This window comes from Cimex lectularius, unplaced genomic scaffold (genome assembly GCF_000648675.2).
Source record: "Cimex lectularius strain Harlan isolate CLEC.00 unplaced genomic scaffold, Clec_2.1 scaffold7, whole genome shotgun sequence".
Lineage (NCBI taxonomy): Eukaryota > Metazoa > Arthropoda > Insecta > Hemiptera > Cimicidae > Cimex > Cimex lectularius.
Window position 1 is genome coordinate 2,451,392 of NW_019392731.1, and position 26,420 is coordinate 2,477,811.

At 34.2% G+C, this 26,420-nt stretch overlaps 2 protein-coding genes across 2 annotated transcripts in view; both read left to right on the top strand.

Annotated features, from left to right (window-relative positions):
• LOC106663812 (thyrostimulin beta-5 subunit) overlaps positions 1-4,682 on the top strand; it is a 33,323-nt gene extending 28,641 nt beyond the window's left edge. The window contains exons 3-4 of the mRNA XM_014388903.2: positions 4,099-4,295; positions 4,442-4,682. Of these exons, the coding sequence (XP_014244389.1) occupies positions 4,099-4,295; positions 4,442-4,529 (285 nt within the window). The 3' untranslated portion in view covers positions 4,530-4,682. The remainder of the gene's footprint in view (positions 1-4,098; positions 4,296-4,441) is intronic.
• Positions 4,683-12,603: 7,921 nt separating this feature from the next.
• LOC106663935 (neutral and basic amino acid transport protein rBAT-like) lies at positions 12,604-24,085 on the top strand. Its single transcript, XM_014389188.2, has 7 exons — positions 12,604-12,724; positions 17,148-17,316; positions 19,869-19,991; positions 20,860-20,987; positions 21,050-22,204; positions 23,102-23,334; positions 23,579-24,085. Exons 2-7 carry the CDS (start codon positions 17,148-17,150, stop codon positions 23,802-23,804), a joined length of 2,034 nt encoding a protein of 677 aa, XP_014244674.1. The 5' UTR covers positions 12,604-12,724; the 3' UTR covers positions 23,805-24,085.
• Positions 24,086-26,420: the final 2,335 nt, after the last annotated feature.

Genomic DNA, 26,420 nt, shown 5'->3' on the forward strand with positions numbered 1-26,420 from the left:
GAAGATCTATTGGATATTTTTGTCAAAAAAATTGTAACAAGATCATCTAGACGTTGCAATTTTTCTAATAAATGTTTTGTTGTAATAGTCTTATATAATCCGGTCGGAAACATAAAATGGCTTGTCTACAATATATATGTTAGTGTTCGCGATTGCAAGGTCCGGTTTCGATTAGCATTAGGTTAGCATTTAGCATTTTGCTTACATGGATCTTGTAGTTGTTCTCAATGTATAATTTGGCTCTGTTGTTACGTAGACAGTTAATTAGTCGGTAGCATCGGTCCAATTGTTCTTTTAAACCGTGAATCAGGATTCCAAGTGGGTGGATTGTCTAAGAGCAATGTTTTCTTTTAGAAGAGAGAATATACTAGATGAAAAGTGATGCGCTGGTAGGGTATACATTATGATTTTGTATTTAGAGAGATATAGCTTAATGCGCCATTTTGTAAGCCACTGTTTTTTGGTGCAGAGTCTGTAGGTTTCAGTGAGGTGTAACAGGATCGGGATTTAATAATAATACTGCGTTGTCAGCAGCATTAATTATCGGGTTGTCCGGAAAATAATGCAGGATTTTAAGTTTTCATTAAAAAAAATCTATATAAAATATTCTGTTTACGTTTACAGGATTACTCATTTGTATGAATGTCANTGATTAAAGAACATTGCTTTAAAGTAACTAGTTTCTTTTTTTTTGTTTAATACCAAAATCCTGCATTATTTTCCGGACAACCCAATAGAATCGCAGTATCAAAATGAGATAGAGGTGTATAACAAAATACAGATATATTGATATGTATAAAAACTAACTCAGACCACAACCGTGCGAAATTCCTGCAACAACTAAACAAAGTAGAGGAAAAGCACCCAACCGAAACACTAAAGTGCCTATAAATCAGATAGAATTGGAGTAAAAAGTCTATAAATTGTGAGTCTGCGAGAGTTAGTCTTCTTTCATAAATTTTGCAAAGCATTTTACAACCAAGTGACTGTTTAAGGAAAAAAATTCCTTAGGGCTGGATAAGGTTTCAAAGTGTTTCAAAGATGGTTTAAGCGTTACACTTAAAGTTAAGTATAAATAATACAAACAAAAACCAAGGGTAACACGGATATATGATAGAGTTGTGAGAACGGTCTCAACAAGAGGTCAAAGTGATATCCCCTCCAAAAAAGAAGAAAAATCACGATAAATGGAGTCTTCGAAACGGATGTTAAGATTGTGGTCGACGGCCTTTTCGACGTTGTTTGTCTTCGTGTTTGTTCGTCTGGTAACAATTTTATCGTATTTTCTCACGGATTGGATTTAATGGAATCTCCCGAGACGGAGACATTTTAAAAAGGCTTGTTACGTTCTGAAAGGGGGGATTGTGTCAAATGTTGTCAAAACTGACGACGTACAATTGAAGCAGGTGTTAAGGTTTTCGTTGTGTTCTCTTCAAAGAAAAGGATTGAAGAAAAACGTACACTTAGACACAAACCACAAAATCACACGTCCAAAAAACAAAAAAAAAACAGAAATTGAAAACAATCTACCTACTTTATATAAAACATAAACCTACTAATAAATAAATTACAATTAAGCAAATTAACTAATAAGTACCTTCTTTAAAAATTGGAAAATGGTAACCCCAATTTTTTTCTGTGTGGGAAAACAGTCTTATTGAAGTTTATTGAATATATTCAAATATAGCAGTATACAGAGTGTCCTTTTTAGATGGCTTGGCTGAAATTCTCTTGAAGCAATTACGTTATCAAAAAATAAAAAAATACGTGTTTACTATTTTTTAGTCTAATTTCAAAGGTTTACCTTTTTTAGAGAAAAATTATACAGGGTACCTAAGGCTCAGTTCAACTTCAAAATTTCAAATAGGACCCTATACATCCTGACACATTATTTTAAAGGATCTTTTACTATGAAACGATGGTGCAATCGGAATTTATGTTGGCCAAAAAATGACATGGCATGACATGGCACACAGTTATAACAAAATGTTTGGAAAAAATACTCTTCGTTTGTTTCGTTGTTAATTCCAATAATTTGTTTCTTCATTAAAGTAAACCATAATTGCCTTTATTGTTTATATTCCGTCATTGTTTGTCAAACTCACATTATGAGAGGAAATCTTAAATTCCTGGAAGTAAATAAATTTTATATTACTACCTATTCGTTACATTCAGTGTTCCATTCAAAATGAATCGAAAAGCACATTTTTTTGATCAACTGCGAGTTGATATGCCTAACTGCTTTGTTGATAATGCGTTTTGCAGTCGAGTTGAACTTCCAGAAATTTCCTGAACGCCACAGAATAAAACACTAAACTTTTATTCGTGTTGCTCGCAATATGAGGAGATACGGTTCAGTTGCTGTTCCATCAACAAGAATTTCGACGAGGATCTGAATATTTTACTGTATGTTCGCGAAAATCTGAATTCCTCTCTACGTGTACACATGGTACTCTCAACACGACCCACAGGAATGATACATCTACGCAGAAAACAAACACTTTGAGCCCTGAAGAAGATCTCAATAAAGATCGAAACGTTGGCACGATAAAGAAAATCTTTTTATAAAACCTTCGTCACACCAGACCGCATCTCACGATCTACAAATAATCTTTAATTCGACACCTAATTATTTTTAAACGAATAATTACGTGAAACGTATAGTATCGCCCCCAAAAGTTGTATCGCCTAGTTTAAGGTCAAAATAAGTTTTTTGCCTACAACATGATTGAAGAAGAATATGTCAAAAAACCAAATGCATGAATAATTTCTCAGAAGCAGCAAAATCAATATTTAATGGTATTAAGTTCATTTAAAAAAAGTGAATTATACTCTTTCTGTTTACTATTTACAATGTTTATGTAAGAGGATCTTTCGTCCTTGTCAAATTCAATTTGCTAATTTTCCTCAATTTGAAAATCCCGGGTCGATCCCACTTTAATCTCGAAGAGGAAGAAAACAGGGATCGGGATTTTAGCTAATTATCTTCTGCCACCCCGAACACGGCCTCCGGACGGCGTTGATTACCAGCACAGGGGACATCGCTCATGTATATTCATCCACTCTCGAATGGGTAATACATTATGCATGGCTCGGAGAGAAATATGAGGATGAAACATATCGGAAGTATAAGCAGTTCGGAAAAATGCCAAGCCAACCTGTTGATGCCATTCAGTTCCTGAGTAAAATGATTACGAAGGTTTCCATTTATACTTTCTCGTTGAAGAACTAGTACGAGGGAAGCCATAGTTGGTGAACAAATTAGGGCAGATGATGTCATTTACGATTTCTTTTGCTACAGTCGTTAAATCGATCTTGATTACATTGTGTCGCGTAAGTAGACGATCATTAAACTGCAGATCATCAAACAAAAATAAATGTCCGCAAGTGGTATTTATGCATAAACAGCTACCATGACAATTATCTAAATTACACCCGTGTAATTACATTGTCCAAAAGTGAATATGCAGTAAAATATGATTTAAAATAAGTAAAGTTAAAATAAATAAAGTAAACATGATTTTTAAAAAATTAGAAACATACTACTTGATATATTATATTTTTAAATATTTCCATTCATTTGATATATCATAGACAAACATATACAAAATTTAATGAACCATTCCGGGTCGATGTACACGAGAGATGCATCTGAAAATTACATATCTGACCCACAACCTTTCGCCAAAATCGCTAACGGATTTCCAATTATTTGTCGCTCGTCCCTTTGCTTCGAGTGCACTTTTTAATGCACTGAATCGGATTTAAACATTAAAAATGTATGATCTTGAAATATGAGATTTTCATTTGGATTTATTCACGACACGCAATTTACCAGGGCCTTCCTGCCAAAGAGGAGTCATGCATCTATCAAGTCCTATTTGTCGTCAGTAAAATATCTTCGGGGTGAACATGTCACAATAAAATGTGGAATGATTAAACTTTTAGTTACTTATTATTATTTTTATAGGCAAGGAAAAGGTGAAAAGCATATTATCATAGCAGTTAACAAAATCTCTAAATTTTCCTTCAAAACATCCCAAAAACTAACACATACAATTTATAAAAAGAAATTTCCATAATAATTTTAAAAAATAGATTTCAGATTGGAGATTCCCCTATAAAAGATCCAACCATCCTGTCTGTATGCACGGAATTAGGGAGCCGAGAAAGGTAATTCTGAAGCACTGCGAAGAGGGTGCCGAACCTGGAACTGAAGTTTACGAGTATCTCCACGCAGTGTCATGTAAATGCCACGTCTGTAAGTCTTCAGAGGCGAGTTGTCAAGGCTTCAGGTACACACCAAGACACTACTACTACTAAATACAAATTTAATTTTAAGATTTCCCATAATAAAACAAAACTAACTAATATTTGTAGTAGGAGAGTGTATCCTGAAAAGCCATTATGATTTTAAACGAAAGAAATTTTTTGTTTCTAGGAAACCACTATTATTCGCAAATGAAGGCACGTTTTCCCACTTTGGTAGTGCATGGGACTATATCCTACACATGTTAGGAGATGCATGACTATCCCTACCATCAAGCACTGCACCACTGCACATATTATTTTATGCACCTAGTATCATAGTAGCTTTATACACATCCTTTCTGATCAACCTAGCATCCTGTGTTGGTGCTAAAATGTATATTTTTGATTAAATAAAGTTATATTTTATGAGACTACTTTTATGCAACCTCAAAAAAATCGATTATCTTAGAAACTTGCATATATATATTTTTTTTACACAGAAATAAATATATTTGTTAAAGAAAATTATAACCTACCTGCATGAAGTTTCGATGGTATGTTAGTAGATATTGTGTCTTCAGATTTAATAATTTTTTAATTTGTAACCAAACACCATCTGCATGAGTAGAATAGATTAAAAGAATCCACGCATGCAGTCAATTTTTTTATAAATTTGTAGACGTGCTTGTTTGAAAGATTCACCACTACTTGCACAATACTCACAATACTCTTCATCATTGACTGAGTCCACAGCGGATACTAGTGGGGGAGGGGAATTTATTCAAGAAAGTTAAGATATCAAATTGAATTAGGGGAAAAATATTTGGCAGCAATCAAATCAAAAAGAGAAAAATAATCTGTCAGCAGACCCTCGATTACGAGGGTGGAAACCAATGTTAATACAATTTCCAATTTATTTGTTTACCTAGGCCACCCTTTTGGGAAATTCAAGCCCACCCTTAACAGAATCTTTAACAAATCGTATTTCTAGATGAACAAAAACTTGTTAAAATAAAACTTGTGTTTCGAAAGCACTATAATTTATATGTAATTCTCACTGGCCTAACTCTGTTGCTGTATTGTATAGTACATATTAAATATTGTGTTATTAACAACGAATTAAAATATATCTATTCAAGAAATTTGGTTTAATTTTGAATGTTACCTAATGTAATAAACTTGTACGTTGATATATATACGTTCATAATAAAGTTATAAATAAACATATGATTTAAGCCATGGCTTTTTCTTTAACACAACTTTCTTCACGCAGCAGCAAAAGAAAAGGAATCGCTAACGTAAGTTGAACAAAAAATCCCAATGCGACATGCTAATAAGTTATCTTTAATCTGTAATGTTGAAATATAAAAAAATGGTCATTTTTATGTGATGTTTTATAATACAAATGATTCATGATAATTATATAAACGAAAATTATTCATCGAATAAAGTAAACGTACAGCCCGACACTTGCACTTATTTGTTTATTTTCCATAAGAACTAGGTATAAAGATTAATATTTGATTAATTATTCTTTTTATGTAAGATCTTGGTTGAGATAAAAAAGTCAGAGTCACGAGCGGGATTTGAACCCACGACCTTCGGTTAAATACGCCGCTGCTCTACCACTTGAGCTATCGTGACTTCGATCCTCTCGACATCAACTTTCCATCTCAACATACAACCGTTCAAATTTATCCTCTTTTTGCCAATTTCAAATGTCGTGCAATCGAAGTCAGGATAGCTCAATTGGTAGAGTAGCGGCGGATTTAGTCGAAGGTTGTGGGTTCGAATCCCGCTCGTGACACTGACTTTTTTCTCACAACCAAGACCTTACATAAAAAGAATAATTAATTGAAAGAAGTAACTTGGTCAATTGACCACTAAAACATAAATGGATTAATATTTGACTCAAAACGTAAACACAACCCTAGTTACTTATTTTTGACTGCTACTAATTCCTTTACACTCTTTAGATTAAAAATAAAGAAAATCAGAAAAATTTCATCCTTTTCAGAACCAACTTGTCGAGTGAGTAAATTGATTTCTTTGACGAAACAATGAATGTGAGTAAAAAATATTTTTTTTAAGTCGAGAATATTTCGCCTGGTGAGATGCTTTGGTGAACGACAGACCTAGCGTCTTGGGTGTGCTGCGCTCAACCATCCGTGTTGCTCTATAGCGGTTTAGGGTCACGGGGTGCCTCGAAGGGAAGGTAGTGGTCAATCGCGATGAACGATGGCTAGAGACGATCATTTTATTGCTCATACAGCACTACGGAACTTTCATTTACCGGCTTACTTGGTAGTCAACTCCAAACGGTCCGTAAAGGTAAGCTCTAAACCATTCAACAGAAGGGTTCGTGAGAATAGAGAAGTTAGACCTCTCGTTAGGTTCTCTACTGGATACGTCGAGTGGAATGGCGTCTACCCACAAATCAGCATCTTCTTCGACACTTGGGGCGGTTCTTGTCACCGGTTTGTGGCAATCAATGACCTGGAACGTGTGTGGAAAAGATATGGAGAACTTCATGTGCCATGCATGAGTCACAGCCTGTTCATATCATTAGTTATGGAATGGCACCGAATGAATCTTTGTCTGCACTAACGTACATTGAAGAAGTTCTGAAAACTTCGCCCTATTTATTTAACTTCGTGTTAATATAGGATAATGCTATAGTATACGTACGTACGATAGAATACATACAGTTTGAAATAAGCAACAAAATACGAGTCTATTTTGCAAGTAGAACTCCCGATGTACAAAATACGAATTTTCCTTTGCTTTTGGATGCTCGTTATTTAAAAGAACGAATGCAAACAATAAGATCGATGCTAACTGAATAGGGATTTTTATCAATCGAACGTATTGGATCACGTCCGAATATGATCCTCTTTACGTGACATGCATTCTCAGATTTGACTTGATTTATAATGCTGTAGAATATTGAACAAAGAAATAGAATAATATTATGTTGATGTAGAGAAGAATTAAGCCAACTTAATAGCATGTGACAATTTTATCTGATTTAATGTATGATCCAACTTCTTAAACAGGCTATTAACTAGAATGATTTCATGACAGAACAGTGTAATGTTGATCTGTCATTGAACATAATTTGAAACAAACGCACAGATAAAAAAATTATCAGTGGTATGATAACATAGAAATAATATAAACTAGTTCATTTTTGATGAAACAAATTGGATCCCCGGATCTTGTTATTGTTCGCCATACATTGTCACATTTTATAACCCATCCTTAGGAGACCCCATAACTTTTGGGATTTTCGGGCTCAATTGCAAATATAATCCTGTGAGAACTCTTTTGAAAATGGCTCAGGTTCTGTTTTAATGTGGTTTTATTTGTTACAAAATCGCTTTTAATATACTTTTTAATATTTTAATACCATAGATTATCGTTAAGTACGATTAACAAATAATATTTTGCGACGTTTTCCTGTGTTGTCTGCGGGGTGATGAACCTTAAATTTGATCATTACTGACCATGTTGACTTGCTTATCCTTTCCGGGTTGGGAAAATGCCATAACACCTCTGACAATCGACTCAGCGAGGGCAGTTTAAAGTGATAGGTTACGACCAAATTTCAAAATCACTTTTTAAAATTAAAAAATGTAAAAGAACTCACAAGTTTGTTGCACGTTTCGAAATAATTAAGGCAAACCATCACAAATGCCCGTTAAACAATAATTACATATTCATAGTTGTAATAATCGAATAAAATCAGTAACTGAAAAAGTTTCTGACAGAGGAGGCAACGGACCTGGGTTCATTGATTTTATTCCACATTTTTTGGTATTATTTGGTCGTAAAATATTAGACGTGTCCCAACATATTTATCAACAGGTCGTAGGAATTGTAATTAACATAAATAGTTAATTTTTTAATGGCCTTATATTTTCCATATTACCCAGAAAACGGTACTATGCTGGCTGTTATAAGGGGGAAGGAGAGGGTGATAGAAAATTCCAGGGGCGAAGTTGAAAATCAAACCCACGATCATGAGGTCTACGAGTGACTTTTTTAAATATAGTTTTTTTTTTGTTTTTGTTGTCATGTACTTTAATCAGTGGAACTGATTTTTTTAGACGGCCATAATAAGTATCGAATCTAACTTGGTACCGACTGACGTAATAGAAGTATATATTGCATATTACAATTTCAAGCTACAGTTGTTCAAGAACCAGGCGACATTGTTATATAAGTTTTGAGGATTAAAGTTTGTGAAATTGGAAGGTATGCGAAGTGTAGAAGTAGATGGCCCAAGGAGGAAGTTGAAGTAAGACTTTCCTTCATCTTCAGCGTATACATATATTCAGCTAGAAAGAAAGTTACTATTCGTTTTTTTTACACAAAAAAGAACATAAAAATTTTTGGGAAAATCAAAATTATATATTTTTCTCAATTTTTTGTCTTTCAAATGTCTCTATTTCCCTACCGAAAGTGACGAAAATAGCGATAAATTTGAAAAGACTCAACCCATTTACACAAAAAGTAACAATCGTATAGAATCTAGTAAGAAACATGTAACTGCATAAATGTAGAATTCGTAAATAAGTTAGAATTGAAAATATAAAATAATAAGCTTTAATGGCTTTCATCCTTGTTTTTCTTACTTACAATGACATGAAAATCTACTGGTTTTAGAATAAATACATATCTGAAAGTTGAATATCTAAAAGTTTCTTGCTAAAAGAAGAATTATTTGCTTTCTAACGATTGTTATATTGTTGAATGATACAAATCGACAAAAGTTTGTATAAATAAAATTCGAGAAGGGTTACGATATTTTAATTGAAACCCGGAAATAGGATTAAAAAAATTGTCTTCGGCTCTACAGTCAAAAATGTCTGTTTTTTTTATTTAAGAGTGCTTAATACAGATTTTAATACTATTCTTTAAAATATTTTTTTTTTAGCTTGCTTTACTGATTGTCCTTTTGTATTTGTAACATTTGATATAAAATCAAATCTAATCTAATATTATTCTGCAAATTATTTTATCATTGTATGTAAAAAAAACGAAAGATATATATATAACAAAATGTAAGTACATGCACTACAAATACAGAAAAAATAATTTTTGGCCAAGTATCATTAAATAAAGTTTCATTAAAATCGGGGATTCGTCTGTAGCCTTCCTTCCTAGAGAGTATGTATTTCACAAATACATTGAACTTGAAAACTAACAAAGAAAAGCTTTTTAAAATCATTTTTGCCTCAATAAAACTCGTACATTTGTACTTCTTTTCCTGGTTTTTATCTCATATTTTCATTCTGCAGCCATTTGAGCGTCTCGACCTATTATTGACTCTCTACTTTTGTATGAAAACTTAAAAAATATCTTAAAATGCTAGACATACACATTGTGCCACAAGTTGTCGACTACAGAATGGACACTAGTCATACAACATATATTTATTCATCACCACCGTATACAAACTTAGAAGTCTGGTCATATTCGCTCCCGAAGAGTGTTAGATATACCTGGGGGCGGGGTTGAAGCCACTCCATTCTCGCTAATAACTAACTTTTACTCTCCGGACGTCACGCACTCACTACATGGTAGTCGATATTCTTTGGGGCGGTTTTATAAACAACCCCTTCATTTTTTCGTTTAATAAATTTCGTTCATTCTAATAAACTAACACAAGCCCAAAACCTGATACAAACATAAAATATAAAACTAAACAGCCGTTAAAACATTTTTGAACTAATTAAGGAGCTGGACAAATAATTTTGACTAAATTAACAAGCACAATCATTTGCAATAAACTACCTATTATTCATGTTTCCTTGATTTTATATATTTTCAAATTTTATAAACATTTTATACTTTGTTTTTCACATCTCATGACATTTTCATTTGTCTCGCCATTTTAAATACCTTTTTTTACGTTATCTCTACATTCTTTTCACTTGTAATATTTCCTGAAATGTATTCAACCTCATCTTAGTAGGAAGATTGTGTCATTTATCATCTTCATATCTCTTCTAATATTTCAACAATTATGACTTAAATTATATAATAATAATGTTACGGGTAAAACTACTTATAGCGTCTTATATTTCAAAAAGTAATCTGAAGTAATAAATAATACTTTAAATTTGCTTTCAAGCCGATGGTTAATATGTACTCTAGCATATTACATGAAATGTGTTTAGCTTTTTTTATCATTAAACTATTCGATTGTTCAATAAAAAACCGCCTAAAAATGTGACATTTCGTTGGCAAAACGCGGATATAATAACTCGAATTCAAGTGTACATGCTTGTGGCATCTGTTGGATCTCTGTGCAAGCCCAACAGTAGGTAAAGTAGTATGGTATTACACCACACTCAAAACCGTCAATCATGCAAGCATATTTACAGGGTGGTTCGCCATAAGACGAGAAAAACATTTGGTGATAGGAAACTGTAAATAGAGTAAAATGTAGCAAAAACGTGTTTTCTAATTCATTTCGTTGAGAAGAAACTATCTTTTTTTAAATCGGAAAAACGGACTTATTCCACAAAAAATAATTTTTTTTATTGCCTATGCATTTTTCTTCAAAATTGGGATCGTTTTTAACATCTACGTTAAATTGTCTAAAGAATTCGTGAGCACAAACGTACACATTTAACCACTTTGAAGAATCTTTTCTTTTGAAGATCTTTAAAGAACATTAAAAAATCAATACTCTCTGACACAACTTCCTAGGGATTGGTGAATTACGCAAAACTTTTTACGTTCAATAATTTTTTGAGTAGAATCCTTAGTAAATTCTTAAATGTTATTTTGTATCTCATGGCGTACCGTAAATTATTCGCTTATTTAGATCTGAAATGTGACAAAAACAATTAGAGAGCTAGAATTGACAACCTAGCGTGTTCAACTTAAATAATAATAAAAAAGTTGATAATTTGAAATGTGCTTAAAATTTAGAAATCCCACAAAGATGTCAACAATCTATATTATCATTTTCTTCCAACCTTTGCGAAAATAAAATAACGAACTAAAGCTCGTAAAGCGCTCAGAATATAACTACATAAGAGCAAATAAACTATATAAAAGTGGACATTGCAAAATTCTCTTTACATGAGCCTCACATTTTCTGATGGGTAATTTTATATGGAGAAGCTCGGGAGAAAGGTACTTATGCTGTACGTTTCCTCAGGAGGCATGGTGGGTTATTGATGTTCTGGGGTGGCATTTCCTTGGACTGCAGCACCGAATTGGTTGTTGTGCGAGGAGGTTCTCTAAGTTCACCGAGGAACTTACAAAACGTAACCATAACATAACTACAAGTGCCATTTGAGAGATTCTTACCAATGCAGGATAATGTCTAGTAGAGCACGTATATTGGATGACTATCTGAACGACGTTGGAATTGAGTGCATGGTGCGGCCATCTCCAGATTTAAACCCGACACATTAGGGACCAACCTAAGCGACGCGTACGATGGCACCCTAAAAGGTTGGAAACGGCTGTTCTTGATGAAGAAAGAAATCCTCAGGGTTTTATCTGAACTCTTTTTCCAGGAATACAAAAGCGTTTAACGGGCGAGATTCATGACCCGAGATGGAAATATTCGGTATTAAAATGGACAAAAGTTTTCGTTTTTGAATTTTCTGGTTTTGTATTCTTTACTCAATAACTGTTTTTGTAGCATCAGGTAATGAATATTTTCCTTCTTAAACGACTTATTCTTGCAACCTATTTTTGGTTTGCAAAATGTGAATAAACCTAGATGCATTAAAATTTAAGGAAGGTGCGTTAATTTTGTCCATCAGTGTATATTAATTATCGGTAAATAGGGATAACATATTTGACGTCCTTTTAATTCGTGCATTCACTCTTGTCTGATCTCATTGACCCCAGTCTCTATAACCACCCCTGGTTTAGAGCTTCAAGCAGACACAGCGAGGTTAGACAGGCCACAAAATAATTGGCAAGCTTGAAATTAATTTTACAAGTACCTCATCTAAAACACCTGGTCATTTAGATCCGCCAATTTCTGTTTTTGGTCTGTTTTTATATTCATATTATGGGGGAAAGTACTATCGGTAGATGGGCAACTCATCACTTACGATGGCTTGAAGGCGAAACGCCCAAAATGATAGGAAAACAACTAAAGGTTCATCACCCCGCAGACCCAAATAGGAAATCTCTCAATGAAAATACTCCGTTTAAGTTTTGGAAAATTGTACACCCTTGTGACGTAAGGTCGATACGTTTTAGTCAGGCACACCACAATATTACCCCTAGCTGACATTGAATGAATAAAATTGAATGTGGCGGCGAGAGCTATTGATCGTAGAAGTGGGGTGGAGACGTCACACAGTATATGGCCGCCCCCGGCTGTTTCATCCCATCCGACGACCGACCACGCCGTCCACTCGCAATGCTCTACGGCTGAATGGATCTACGGCCGTATATCGCTCCAACGTAATATAAGCTCCATTCCCCAAAGGTTAGTGGATCTATCATTGAAGAAATAGTTTATTTTTAGAATTTCACCTCGCTCTAAATTTATCCGTTGGAAACAGGTCGCAGATACGAATTTACCGATAATAAACCACTGCTGAACTACTGAAGTAGCCGGGTATTTATCAATAAACCAAATGGTACTCAACCTGTTCGGTTCAATTGTTAGAAATAATTACTTAATAAACTTGGCATCGCTCAGGCAGTCGTATTTAGCTGTTAGTTAATTCGGAACAGTCAAGCTAAAGCTTCAAAAAATACAGCTATAAAGGATTTTCAATAAAGTGAAAACTTATTTCTATTTTTGCACATTAAAAACAAAGTAAGATTTAATTAAAATTATTTAATTATTAATAATTTATTTTTAATTTTAATTATAATGTATTATTTATTTTTCTCATAACACGATAATTCGTCCAACGTATTAGTTTAAAATTGCGTCTAATGTTTCAGTTGGCACGTCTATTCATAACAAAATAACTTTCACGGCCTTATTCAAGAGATCAAAACATATTTCGACTAAATGCAAACTGCAAAGTGTAAATTATTTTTCCCTTTTTATCCCGACATTTTACAGAAAATCACAAGTAATTTTACAATACAATTACAATGTATAATTGACTGTAGATTATCCATTTAGATTAATTTATAATCTGATTCACGTTCCGATAAAAAAAAACCTGAGGAAGAATGCGGTCTTTCAATGGATGATTCAATCACATAAACAGTTAACTGTAATTTTTCGAAGTATTCGTTACCGTCACAACAATAATTTGGTTAATTCCGCTACTTTTGTGTAATATATCATTTGTAATAAATAGATATATAATTATTTTACTGATAGTTAAGTACCTTATTATATCATAATTGTAATTATTCAGTAAACAGGGTTCACCAAAAAAAAGTTGGACAGACATTCATTAATTTCGAAATGAACAAGCGTAAACAATGGTTAGGTAGCATTACAACCCTGTTTTATCAAAGGAAAATTAATCTATCACCGTGAATGTATATACAGGATGTCTCATTTGTATTTGGCCACCTTTACACAAAACAAAGAAAGAAAACAAGAAAAAATGAGAGTAAAAAATTCGACACAGAAATACATAATTGAATAGCGACTTTATTCAAATGATACCAAACATTTTTAATATAGTTTAAAATACTAAAGTTTTCAAAAATAACACCAACATCAATTACACCGATTGAATATTTGGAGGTATAATTCTTTACCAAGTTTGTGAGGTATTTGTTATTTTTAATGTTGTTTCAAGAGTTTAGACAGCCATCGTTGCTTTACAATAATTTGAAATACTTAATATTTGAAATTATAAGAAAACATGTCAAAAACATTTAGACGTTCATCAGGTTAAGAGGCACAATTATTACCTAAAAGAAAATAGTTTACTCTTTATTATCAAAATACCTCACAGGCACTGAGTGATCTGGAAATCCCAATTTTTTAAAATTAATTTTGATGTTTTCAAATTTAAAAATTAAAACAATAGGTATGAGTTTAAGTAGTGAATTTTTGAAAAGTTTGTTATATGTATTCGTTAGATTTAGCTAATAACAGACTAAGTTACGAAATATTTAAGTCCTGACAGTAATTTTTGTTGTTGATTTGAATTCCTTGATTAAAAAATAGAAGGCTACTTTCAATCATTGCTTCTCTGCTGTGATTCGTTTTTGACCAACATATCTTAATTAAATCATATCATTTTAATAGTTCATCCTTCTACTACGGTGTAATAAAAATCCCTGTTTAAATCAATTTTGTAAGACAACAACAGTATATGAAGCTTTTCTTATAATGCAAACTATAAAATTTTATTTATCTACTATTTATTTAATCGTCTTTGCTTGGTTGATATTTAATTTTTTTAATGAGACCAAAAATATTGGTTATTCAATTTTTAAATTAACATATTATATAATAATTAATAAAATATAAAAATATACACACTCCTTTAACCACGATGGCAAAGAGAAAAAATGATTTGATTTTTTTTTCAGAAACTTACATATTTTATTCCTTGGAGTTGACATTATTATATGTTATTCATTTATTAATTTCAATTGTTAACAGAATAACTTAATAATATAAATTGTGTCTTCTGAAAGCATTCTAATTTCTTTTTTATTATACAAATATTGAAATATATGTAACTAAGCTAGAAAAAAATTGCCTTAAACAAAATTTTAATTCAACAAACTTGTTATGGTTTGTTCAATCTTACTCATCAAATTAAAGTATGTTAGTTTAAAATCGAAGTGAAAACTTAACTTTCTTAACTTTCAATGTTGAAGAAAAAAGTTTAGAACTGTTTTTTTAGCAGAAACAGAAATATGTATCAATTTCGTTTTTAAAAAGAAGTTGTTGGCAAAGTAAAGCAATGAAGCTTTACGTTTGTCTTTCGATAAGTATGAAAGTGATTGTAAAGTTATTTTTTAATAAATTCTTGAGCTGTCACGCTTAAAAAATGCACCTTTAAATTAGATTTATCTTTCTGAAAATAAACTTTGAAATTCTATTTATTTTAATACTGGCTAGAAAAAGTATGGTCCCATTTTTTATATTTTTAGTTTCAATTTTATAAAGTGTACTTGTAGTATTTAAGCTTGATTACATTTGCAGACCAGAGTAGACCAATCCTGTGAAAGATAATAACTCGTACAACTGGAAGAAGGCCGAAATTCATTGAAGCCGAATGAACTAATTGGACAAAGTGGTGGCAAGGCCATTATACATTAAGGGAACTTTTAAATCGCATTTTATACACAAATATTCTAATGAACTAACTACTTCTGGTTTCAAGTATTTAGCCCGTTTTGTGTGCTTGCAATATCTACTTGACCGTCTAAAATTGATAGCGTTAAACTAAACAAGCACAATAGAATAGAGCTTTAAAAAATTTCTTCATTTTAAAGCCACGACCTTGACCATGAAAATATAATTAATCCTTTGTTTAGGTTTTTAAAGTAGTATTTAAATCCATTTACGTTTTCGTTATCAATTGACCAAATTACTTCTTTCAATCAGTTAATTATTCTTTCTATGTAAAGTCTTGGTTGAGATAAAAAGTCGAGCGGGATTCGAACCCACGACCTTCAGCTAAATACGCCGCTACTCTACCACTTGAGCTATCGTGACTTTGATGCTCTCGGACACCAACTCTCCATCTCAACCTACCACCGTTTGAATTTTCCCTCTTTTTGCCATTTTGCCTTTCTTTTTTAATCTCAACCAAGACCTTACATAGAAAGAATAATTTTTTTTAGAATAGATTGAAAGAAGTAACTTGGTCAATTGACCACGAAAACGTAAATGGATTTAAAAAGTAAAAGAAATATCTCTTCAAGAAACAGCTCCCCCGTGGCCACTTCATAAGTCGCTGAGAATCCAATTCGATTACACGACATTTGAAAATGGCAAAAAGAGTATAAATTCGAACGGTTGTAGGTTGAGATGGAGAGTTGATGTCGAGAGGATCGAAGTCACGATAGCTCAAGTGATTGAGTAGCGGCGTATTTAGCCGAAGGTCGTGGGTTCGAATCCCGCCGGGACTCTGACTTTTTATCTCAACCAAGATCTTACATAGAAAGAATAATTAATTGATTGAAAGTAGTATTTAAAGTGCATGCAGAATATGTTTTATGAAAATAATTGTTACCAAATTTTTTGTAAAAGTAGAAAAATAATCCGATATTTGGGAGGTAAATGAGTAAATTATGCACCAGGTTTTGTACATTTGGTTGTTAAGAATAAATTGATAAATATTTAGCAATAATTAATGTCTTTTTTAGTTTTAGACCGCCCCAAAGAATGTTTGGTATTCTGGGGGAGTGAATGTGACCATACTTCTCTGTTTGTATCGGTTGTTGACTTTATGTTAATTTAGTGGAAAGAATGTAATATATTAGCGTGAAAAAGTGTTGTTCAACGCCGCTCCGAGGAATGTCAACTACAATGTAGTGAGTGCGTGACGTCCGGAGAGTAAAAGTTAGTTATTAGCGAGAATGGTGTGGGTTCAACCCCGCACCGAGTAATACAGTTCTCTAGAGGAGTGAATGTGACCAGACTTCTATGTGTGCACAGGGTGGTGATGTGTGTATGAATATATATTGTATATCTAGTGTGTCTCTGCAGTTGCAACCTGAAATACAAATGGGAGGCTAGTATTTTAAGATAATGACTTCGTTTTCATTTCAAAATCAGAGAGTCAGTAACAAATCGAGACGCTCAATGGCTGCAGGTTGAAAAATGCGTGTAAAAGACAAGCAAAAGAAAGAAAACACTCAGAGGGCCGGCGATAACCTTAGATGTTTGTCGGCACCTAAACTTCCCACCTTACATATTTAGATAAGAAGTTTTTTACAAAAATTAAACTAGATTTGATTTATTCCAGATGAGCACAGAGCCTGGGACACCCAACAGTCTCTACCTCGGAATCGGGGGGGCGTCCCCGGAATTCATGGTCGTCGGCGATGAAGAAAGTATTTCAAATTGTCCACTTTTGACGCCATCGCCGACAGGACAATTTCACCACCCCCTTGCAATCAACACGACACCTGGGAGTAAGTAAAAAAATTCGAATAGCCAATAAAATATTAAATACTGTCTTGAGGGGAAAATTAGAAAAATTAAACATGTGCATGCACTTGAAAATAGATTATCTTTGACAAATTTTAGTATTTTCATATATGCTACTTTGTTGTCTTCTTCTGATGTTTATGCTTTCACAAAATGTTCTGTATATTATAAACTGAGATTTGGATTTTTATGTTGCGGTTCCTGTAGTAAATTTTGGGGTGATAACCTGCTCACTCTTTTATTCGTAATTTCTGAAATTATATTTAATGAAGGGCTAAAATTTTCAAAATGTTCAAATGTTATTATAATACTTTATACTAATTCAGAAGACAATGCAATCTCTGTTGAGAATTTGAACAGCCAGGCTAAATTCCTTTGTTGTCGTTTTTGCCTCTGCAAACCATGTATAAATAAGCTGAGGATTTGTAAGATTTGTCGTTGAGGTCAGTTTCGTTTTTTTACCATCAATGAGCCGTTTCTTGCAGTCTCTTGTGTAGCTATTAATTTAATGAACCTAATCGCATCTTTGGTTTGAGTCCTATGCAGTCAACTTTATTCTATCTGATCTATTTTTAAGTTAAAAAGTTGGTAAAGTTTACGTTGCGGCCTCTCTGTTGATTTTTTTAGAGTCTGTTGAATCTTAGATTGGTGTAATCATAATTATTTTTAAGGTAAAGTTTTAAAAAGTTCAAAATAATATAATAATCTAGTGTTTTTTTAATTAGGGTATTTTAACTGCGAGGTTGTATGAACCCTCGGGGTACCGGTGTTTTTGAAAAAATCCCATTTTGCGCCGTGTCAACGCGTTTTTGTCTTCATAAAATGGCCGTTGTTTATGTAAGCTAATGCTCTGTAAGATTTGATCTTGAGAGATATTTTTTTCATATCTATGGAAATATTGTTCCCTTTTTGTATTATTTAGTGGACTGAAATTGATTGCGTTTTTTATTGTTGTCCTTTGTAGTCAAAGTCATTTCTATAATAATGTTTTCAAGAGGTTTACAAAATCTATTAATGTGGTTTGACACTACTTTATACACACATCATGGAAAATTAATTTTCTTTCAGAAATAATACTTTCTTAGTTGTCATTTTTTCTTTAGGCAGTTTTGCCTTTATGAAATGGACCTGTTTACAGCGAAGGCTTTGTAACATGAGATGTGGTGAATTTCGTTTCTGTAAACACCTATGACCATATTCTTGTCACTTTTGTAACCTTTATTGCATGAACCTGAATGCATGTTTAATTGATGTTCTATGCAGCCAATGTCAATTCTAGGGTAGCGATTTCAAAAGGTTCAACAAATCTAATAATTTTGTTTAACCATACGTATACGCCAAATATGCTCTCTTGTTTAATAGTTTTGATCTTTCTTAACTAACATTTAGGGAATTTTTTAGGCATTTTTATATTCACAAATATAAGCTAAGGAAGGTAAGATAAATCAGGGGTGCGGTCAGAAAGAATTAGCAATACTCACTTCTTTTTGAGCGCACCGCGATCCTCAACAAATTTGTGATTAAGCTAAGGTTTTCTAAAATTACATGTTCATGTGAGTTTCGTTTTTCCCACATCTTTAAGCAGGTTTTTGCAGTCCCTTTTGTAGCATTGGGAGGGCTGAACCTGATAGGTTCTTTGATGGGTGTCCTTTGTAGTCCATGGAATTTTAACACATCTTTTAGGCATCACCTTATTTATTTATTTAACGTTTTTGCTTTCACAAAATTGATATTCAAAATTTTTCGGAAGATTAATGTAATAAAAAATCTGATCTTTACGTATAGATAGAAAATGCTTCCTTTTTAACTATTTTAATCCTTTATTAGGTGAAATTTTCTTGAAATGTGTTTGTATTTTTTCACAACTTTTTTTTTAGATTATAAAATCTTATACCATAGTACAACTATAATTCGTGCACTTTTTTAAGAGATCTTAGACTACTTCTGCAGTCTTCTAAATAAAGTGTAAAGTTTTCTAAAAATTCAAACGTGAAAAGTAATGTGATTATGTAATTTTTCCTTTTACGAAATCGGTACTTACCTCAAGTCTTCATGTATAATCATATATAATATTAATAAATATATATATNATAATATATAATATATAATATTACATAAATATAATTGTACAATGAAACGGCAATAAAAATGTGCTCCGTTCTGTGGATTAACTTTTGGAATAACTTTTTTACTTTTTTGTATATATATACAAGGGATGGAATTTAAAAAAAAATTCATAGCCACCATCCATGTCATTTAGGTATATATATATAATTGTACAATGTAACGGTAATAAAAATGTGCTCCGTTCTATGGATTAACTTTTGGAATAACTTGACGTATAATAGAATACTTCTGATTTAAAAATGCGTTAAATTCCTTGGGTTTAATATAAATATGCATAATTGTTTCCTATTAATAATTTCATTTATTCTTATCAATATATTCTCAATAGATTTATTTGTCTGTTGTCATTTACAGCACAGAAAGCTGATTCCTTCTACAGTAACAAAATTAAATAGTTATATTTTTTCAGGCTATGAAAGGCAGCTGAGCCCATCGAGCGAGGATACAGAAATCAGTACAATCCCGGCGAGTTTAGCCAATCAAGCAGAGTTTTCGGATCACGGCACTTCGAAACCGATTCCTTCTAATTCTAGTACGTATATTTTTATGAGAGCCATATGCAAGTATAGATGTAACTTTCAAACCGCAATCTATCCATGCTCAATTCAATTTAATCAGAGGACAAATGTATAGCTATCATGTGGGAAAACTAGACAGCCAATAGATCTTTAAACGCATTAGCTCTCTCGGAGTAGAAAGGATTCGTTCTTCCTTGCAGATGCCCTTGCATGGAAAGGGGACTATCACACCGCTGATAGGCCTTGAACCCTTTTGTAGTATCCATTCTATCAACGAACATTTTTGGAAAGAAGTGAAAGTGAGGAAACGATAAAATTCACTCACTGAACCTAAACAATCCTTATGGAGATATTTAAAACCAAAGCAATAGCAATAGATAAGGAAGCAGGAACAGACTTCGAATCCTACCAGGATTCTTGTCGGGGCACCTCGGAATGAATGGGCACTTGAGAAAATATTGTGTCATCCAACCCCAACGTGCAGATCCTGCGGAGACGCAGAAGAGACCCCCAACGCACCTATTAACAGTCTGGGGTTCTACCTCACCACAGAGAAGATGCTGTGGTCGAATAACCGTAAAAAAATATAGTCACTAAAATTCCTAAATTCCTTGATGAATTGGTACTCTCAGGTGAGCAGTACAGAACGGAGATACAACACCTCTCAAAAAGAGCCAAATTTCATGGAATGTTCTACTTTCTTTTAATTAAAATTAATAATTAATTAATAAACTTAATATATTTACTATTATTAGACTTATTTACATACTATTAAATATTTTTATGGCATTCTATCCTGTTTTCTATTACTAAGTCATGAAGTTTGTTAATCACCGATAAATTTGGTTCATAGATATGCTAAAACTTATATTTGTTTTACAGAACCTATGTTAGCTAATGTTGGTCTTGAAGAGAGTTCATCTTCCAGTTCGTGTTCTGTTATGCACGATAGTACCGCGTCTGCACAACTGCTTGATTACCTAACTCTCGCTACGGACCCATCTGCCACAGTAGGTTTTATCATTTGTCATTTCCTTAATTAAAATGAAGTAATTAACATTGTTTCCAACAGGAAAAGGGCGGTTTGAGAAACTCGGCGAACTTGCTCGGCCTTGGGAAGGCGGCGAAAGACTACGCATTCGTCTCCTGGAATTGGCCGATAATCAGGCGATGGTGCTTTTGGGGAGTCATGTCGTTGACGGTAGCGTGCGTGTGCATCATAATAGGATACATGGCAACGATACCGACGAGATGTGATCCCCCGAGGGCATGGCACCAGGGCTCCTTGATTTACCAGATATTCCCACCGTCGTTCCAAGACGCCGATTCCGACGGGATAGGCGACCTCAAAGGTATTTCTTCGAGGATCTCCTACCTCGAACGCCTTGGAGTTAGAGGAGTCCGGCTCAGCTATATATTCCAGAGCAAGAACTATCCAGAATATTTCGATGACGTGCAGAGCCTGACACAAATCGACCCGAACATTGGAAATTTCGACGATTTCAGAGTACTGGTCGAAATGCTGCACAATCGAAACATTTCTGTGATTCTAGACCTTCCTATTCATCCTTATTTCGACAAACTGAGAATAAAACCACACAAAGACGTCCAAGAAAGAGAAACATCAAAGCATGTTATTGTCAACAATCATATTTTAATAAACTCCTTTAATAAAACGCATCTCCGAGAAGCCGAAAGGGGGGAAATCACTAAAGTTCTCACTTTCTGGCTCAACAACGGAGTCGACGGGTTTTACCTGCACGGGCTAGAATCTTTCTTGACCGATGAAAAATTCATACAGCAAGTTTCGGAATGGAGAGAGGAATTGAATAAATACAACCAGAACTTCGACAAAATCCTCATCTGCTCCGAGACAGTTTTGAACCACCTGCAGGAATCGGAAATGCCCAATGCAGACGGGAAGATCAACGTCGTACTCAAATCATTCGATCTGATCAACGTCAAACTCGATCCGTTTATCGATGGGACCAAGAGCATCAAACAGAAATTGGACAAGGTACAGCAGGGCGTCATCTACTCGACCCCGGGCTACCCTTGGGTGTACTGGACTTGCGGCGACATGGAGGGACAGCGCCTGGCGTCGAAGGCGATGTTCGGAAACGCGACACTGGCAGCAATTCTCACGACGATGACGCTTCCTGGAACTCCGGGAATATTTTACGGTGATGAGATCGGACTACTGGACATTCAAGATCCAGAACGTGAGGTGAGTCGGAAGAATCCATCAAGTTTTGACTAATGACTAAAGAAAAATGAAACAAACACAGATAATTTATCAAAATATTAGCCATCAAGCTTCGTTGACTATACAAATAGACCTAACACGTTTGACAGGCCTTCCGGCACTAACCACTCCATTCATCCTCACGATGCACGCAAATAAATACATTCATACCAAGAATAGAAGTAAGAACCAGGTGTGAGGGGGTTATGTATAACCATAAGCGTTTATGATTTCAAATAATCAATGAGTATATCTTTATGATCACTGTTGGGCTTTAATACTTTCCGTAAATCGATTGGCAGGCCTCACCGAATCCTGTGCGGTGTTAGTCGTACTCTTCTAAAATATGTTTCACAGTCATGGACGAGCAGCACAGGGAATCTCATGCGTCTCTTTCCGACGAGGAGGTGCCCATGTGTCAGGGGGTGTAACCCAAGGTATCATAGGTTTTAGTTTTTCGGCCATAGTCCAGCGGACTTGACAGTCACTCCAGCTTAATCTTTTCAATGCGCTTTTAATGCCCGGGTCATGTGGCATTGTTGCCGCTTCTTTTGCAGCTTTGTAAGCCTTTTCATTTCCTTTAAGGCTGACTTGACCCGGAATCCTCAAGACCTCAATACCTCTTACTTTTTTCTTTCTATGACTTTTAGCTTTCATAAATCTTTCCAATTAATGGGTCCCCGGAGAATTTGTTTAGCATGGCTGAGACCGTGCTGAGTAATCGGTACAGATTACAAATTTTGTGTCTGATGGTTACCAATTTAACCAGTTTTCAGTCCCTCTTGTTATCTAGGACTTATGCATATATTTAATTTTAAAACCAGGTTTATAAAAATTTATTACACAACAAATAATGATTTTTTATTATATTATCTGCAGATATCGGATTTACAACACGCACACCATTTAGGGCCGATGCACTGGGGCGAGAGGAGGAATATCGGTTTCAACCCCAACCACATCCGGCCGTGGCTGCCCTATTCTCATGCTAAACTGCCTTTAGCCTCTGCGGAAATAATCGCAGCCATGTCTTCTCTCAGGGACGTCAATCCAAGCCTATACATGCACGGACTTTGGAAGGACCACCAGTTGGTGCCCAACACAGCGATAAGGTACATTTATTATTGTCACAAATATTTACTTTTGAATATTTAATTTGACTTATAACCTATGAATTACTAATATGTACTAGAAGATAGTATAACAAAATTATTCTTTTTGAATTTAACTTCTAAGAAAGTTTCTTAATAAACTGCAGTCATATTAAATAAACGTCATTTATGCCTTAAAATTGCAATGGTCTGAAAGTGTTAATCATTAAACTATTTCACTAACCTATACCATTGTTGTTTCAAGGTATATCGACAACAATCTGGCTACTATAGAAAGGACTTATCCACGTCGGCACAGCTACCTGCTCATCGCGAATCTGGGTCATGAGGCTATAAAAAAAGATCTGTCGTCGTTCTATTACGGCGGGGTGATCGTTTTGGACTCAACAGGGAAAAAAGATACATACATGACGTTCCAAGATATCCGCCTCACCCCAGGTGAGGTGAAATTGGCAAAACTCGACAAGTAGGACAAAATAGGAAAAATTTGTTAGAAAAGAAAAGGAATTGCTGAATGTACAAAGGAAAAATATATTTACCAATGTGTACTTAAAATAATGAGTTTAAATTAAAAATTTGCTAAGTTCCAAAATACTTGGCCGATTTGATTTAGTTTACAAGAGAAAATATCAATTTACTTCCTTTTAAATGACATATAAAATGATTATTTATATAAATTAAATTGTTTATAAGAAAGTGTCTTTAACAGAACAAAAGAAAATAAATAAATGTTATTTATAACCCTTCTATATAGTATAATATGTCTTCTTTCCCAAAATGTAATCATAATTTTGATAAGTAATTTATTTTTATAATTTTACGGAAAAGACTGGTTTGGTCTATGTAAAAACAAATAAATAACTAATTTAAACAATTAAGCATTATTTATAAATACCTGTTAATGGCGTTTTCGTTGCCTTTTAAATGTTTCAGAGAACCGAAAGCTAAATGTACGAAGGTTACTGGTTTAATATTTTCTTGGATGTGCACATGCTCTATGTGATAGTCAAAATAATCAAGAATAGACATAGGTGCGAAACCCTATCGAAAGCTGGAGCAATGTCAAGGAGCACACTCGGACCACGCAGCTTATGTTCAAGGTAGGGTGAAAAGTCGTCCACAAATCGATGACATTCTTGGCTTATGGAGTGTAGGGACTTAAATCCAAACTGGTGTCTCAGAATTGTTTCATTGGATTCAATGATGGGGTACAGACGATTTAATAGAAGCTTCTATAGAATTTTACTAATTGCAGGAAGCAGACTGGTGGACGGTAGGCATGATCGAAAGTCGGCTGGGTTGCATTCAACGAAGAGTCGAAACGTGAATGAATTAGCAAATCTGCTTTATTTTGGACCATCCTGAAACCATCACTTCATAAGGCCGGCAGTATTTTGGAATTGAGTAAAATCATAATTCCGAAAATCATTCACCTCCCATTACCATCTTACAATCAAGGTTTACGCCCAGAGTAGCATAACGTCGTCCAATATTTTTAGCACCTGCTTATATTATTATCCTGGTCTAAAATCCAGGCTGTTCCTTGTCTTGTTTATGTCCGCCGGTATGGGGTCTTGCTCATGTACGGCGGGGTTGGAAAGGGTAAAAAAAGTCTTGTTTATGGATTGATGGGTCTACATTCACAACCAATGGGATTTTGAAAAGGTTGAATTTCCATACGTGAAAATCACCACTCGGACAATTTTTTGTTTTCTCAGATTTTGTTTGTCTGTGTTCATTTGAAAGTTTGAAGATTGAAAATTAATTCTAAGTTTTGTTATTTTTCTGAGTTATCTATTAGCTACTCTAACTAGATAGCTATTCCCAAGTTTGAAAATGGAGGAGGATAAACATTTGAACGCAAAAATTACCGAATCCATTGTATTATTATTTAATAAACACAAACAAATCCTTGAACAATTTTAATGAAAAAATATTACATTAAGAATAAGCATAGAAAACCATAGGGTTGTATTTGAAAAAGAAAAGTTACTTGGTATACCCTGTATGTCTGCCATAGAAAAAAAAGGCATTAAAAATAAGATGATACCGAAAAGGTCGAAACGTTAGCACGACAAAGAAAGTGTTTTTCCTTCCTACGTCACACCAGACCTCATCTCAAGGTCACTAAACACCATACATTAAAAATAAGAATTACGTTGGGTAGATGGTGACGTAATGAGGATACTATCCATGAGGAAGTGGGGTTTGTGCTCCCCAGGTACTGCAGCCTTCTGGCGTTTTATACCTTCCTAGTTCCTTAGTTCAGTGCAATAGACTCCATCCCTCTTAGAAGTATCAGGTCATTGACTGTTGCTTCTACAATTTCATTCCCTAGATTTTTTCGTACGCTAGGTTAAATCTCCAATGAGCTGTTGCTTCGCATTCAAAGATGATATGGGTGGCTGTTTCCTCCTCGCTAGCATAATCTGCAGATGTGATCATCGTTGTATGCGCCTATGCTGTGTAGATGTTTTCTCAGATGCCAGTGACCAGTAAATAGTGCTATCACTACTCTGAGTCTCTCCTAGCCCTCTCCAATTCAGCAGCGAGTTTGCCTGTCTTGGAGGGGGTTATTTTATCATAAGTTTATTGGGTCTAGCGCCGCTAGAGTTTATCCACTTTTCCTTTTGTTTTGTTTGGATCCATTCTGCGATGGAGAATTCTATAATTGTTTTTGTTATCCTCAGTATAGGTTCGTGGCCTATGTATGATATTTTTTTCATTTTCGCGAATTCCTTTGTGACCTGGCATCCAAGATATTATCAGGTTTTTGTGTTTCACCAGGATTTGGAGATTTTGGATGCATTCACCGACTAATTTTGATTTGATTTTTTTTACACGCTAATGCTTGAATAGCTAGCTGCTTGGCTATCAGATTTTATGAAGATGTTTTTGCCAGTGTAACCTCTCTTCTGTACATGTAATGTATATGCTATAAGTGCTTTTAATCAATTCTGGAGGTATACAAATTAAGTTGGGTTACAATTTATCTTTTTTTTTATATGTTGTTTTGTTTACTGTAAAAGTTGTTGGCCCATGTAAAAAGGCGCTCCCTGTAAACTGCTACAATTTGGAAGCTGAAG

Coding starts and splice junctions, on each gene's coding strand:
- LOC106663935 (XM_014389188.2), top strand. CDS start 17,148: ATGAGCACAGAGCCTGGGACACCCAACAGTCTCTACCTCGGAATCGGG. Junction 17,317..19,868: donor AATCAACACGACACCTGGGA/GTAAGTAAAAAA, acceptor ATATTTTTTCAG/GCTATGAAAGGCAGCTGAGC. Junction 23,335..23,578: donor GTGCCCAACACAGCGATAAG/GTACATTTATTA, acceptor TGTTGTTTCAAG/GTATATCGACAACAATCTGG.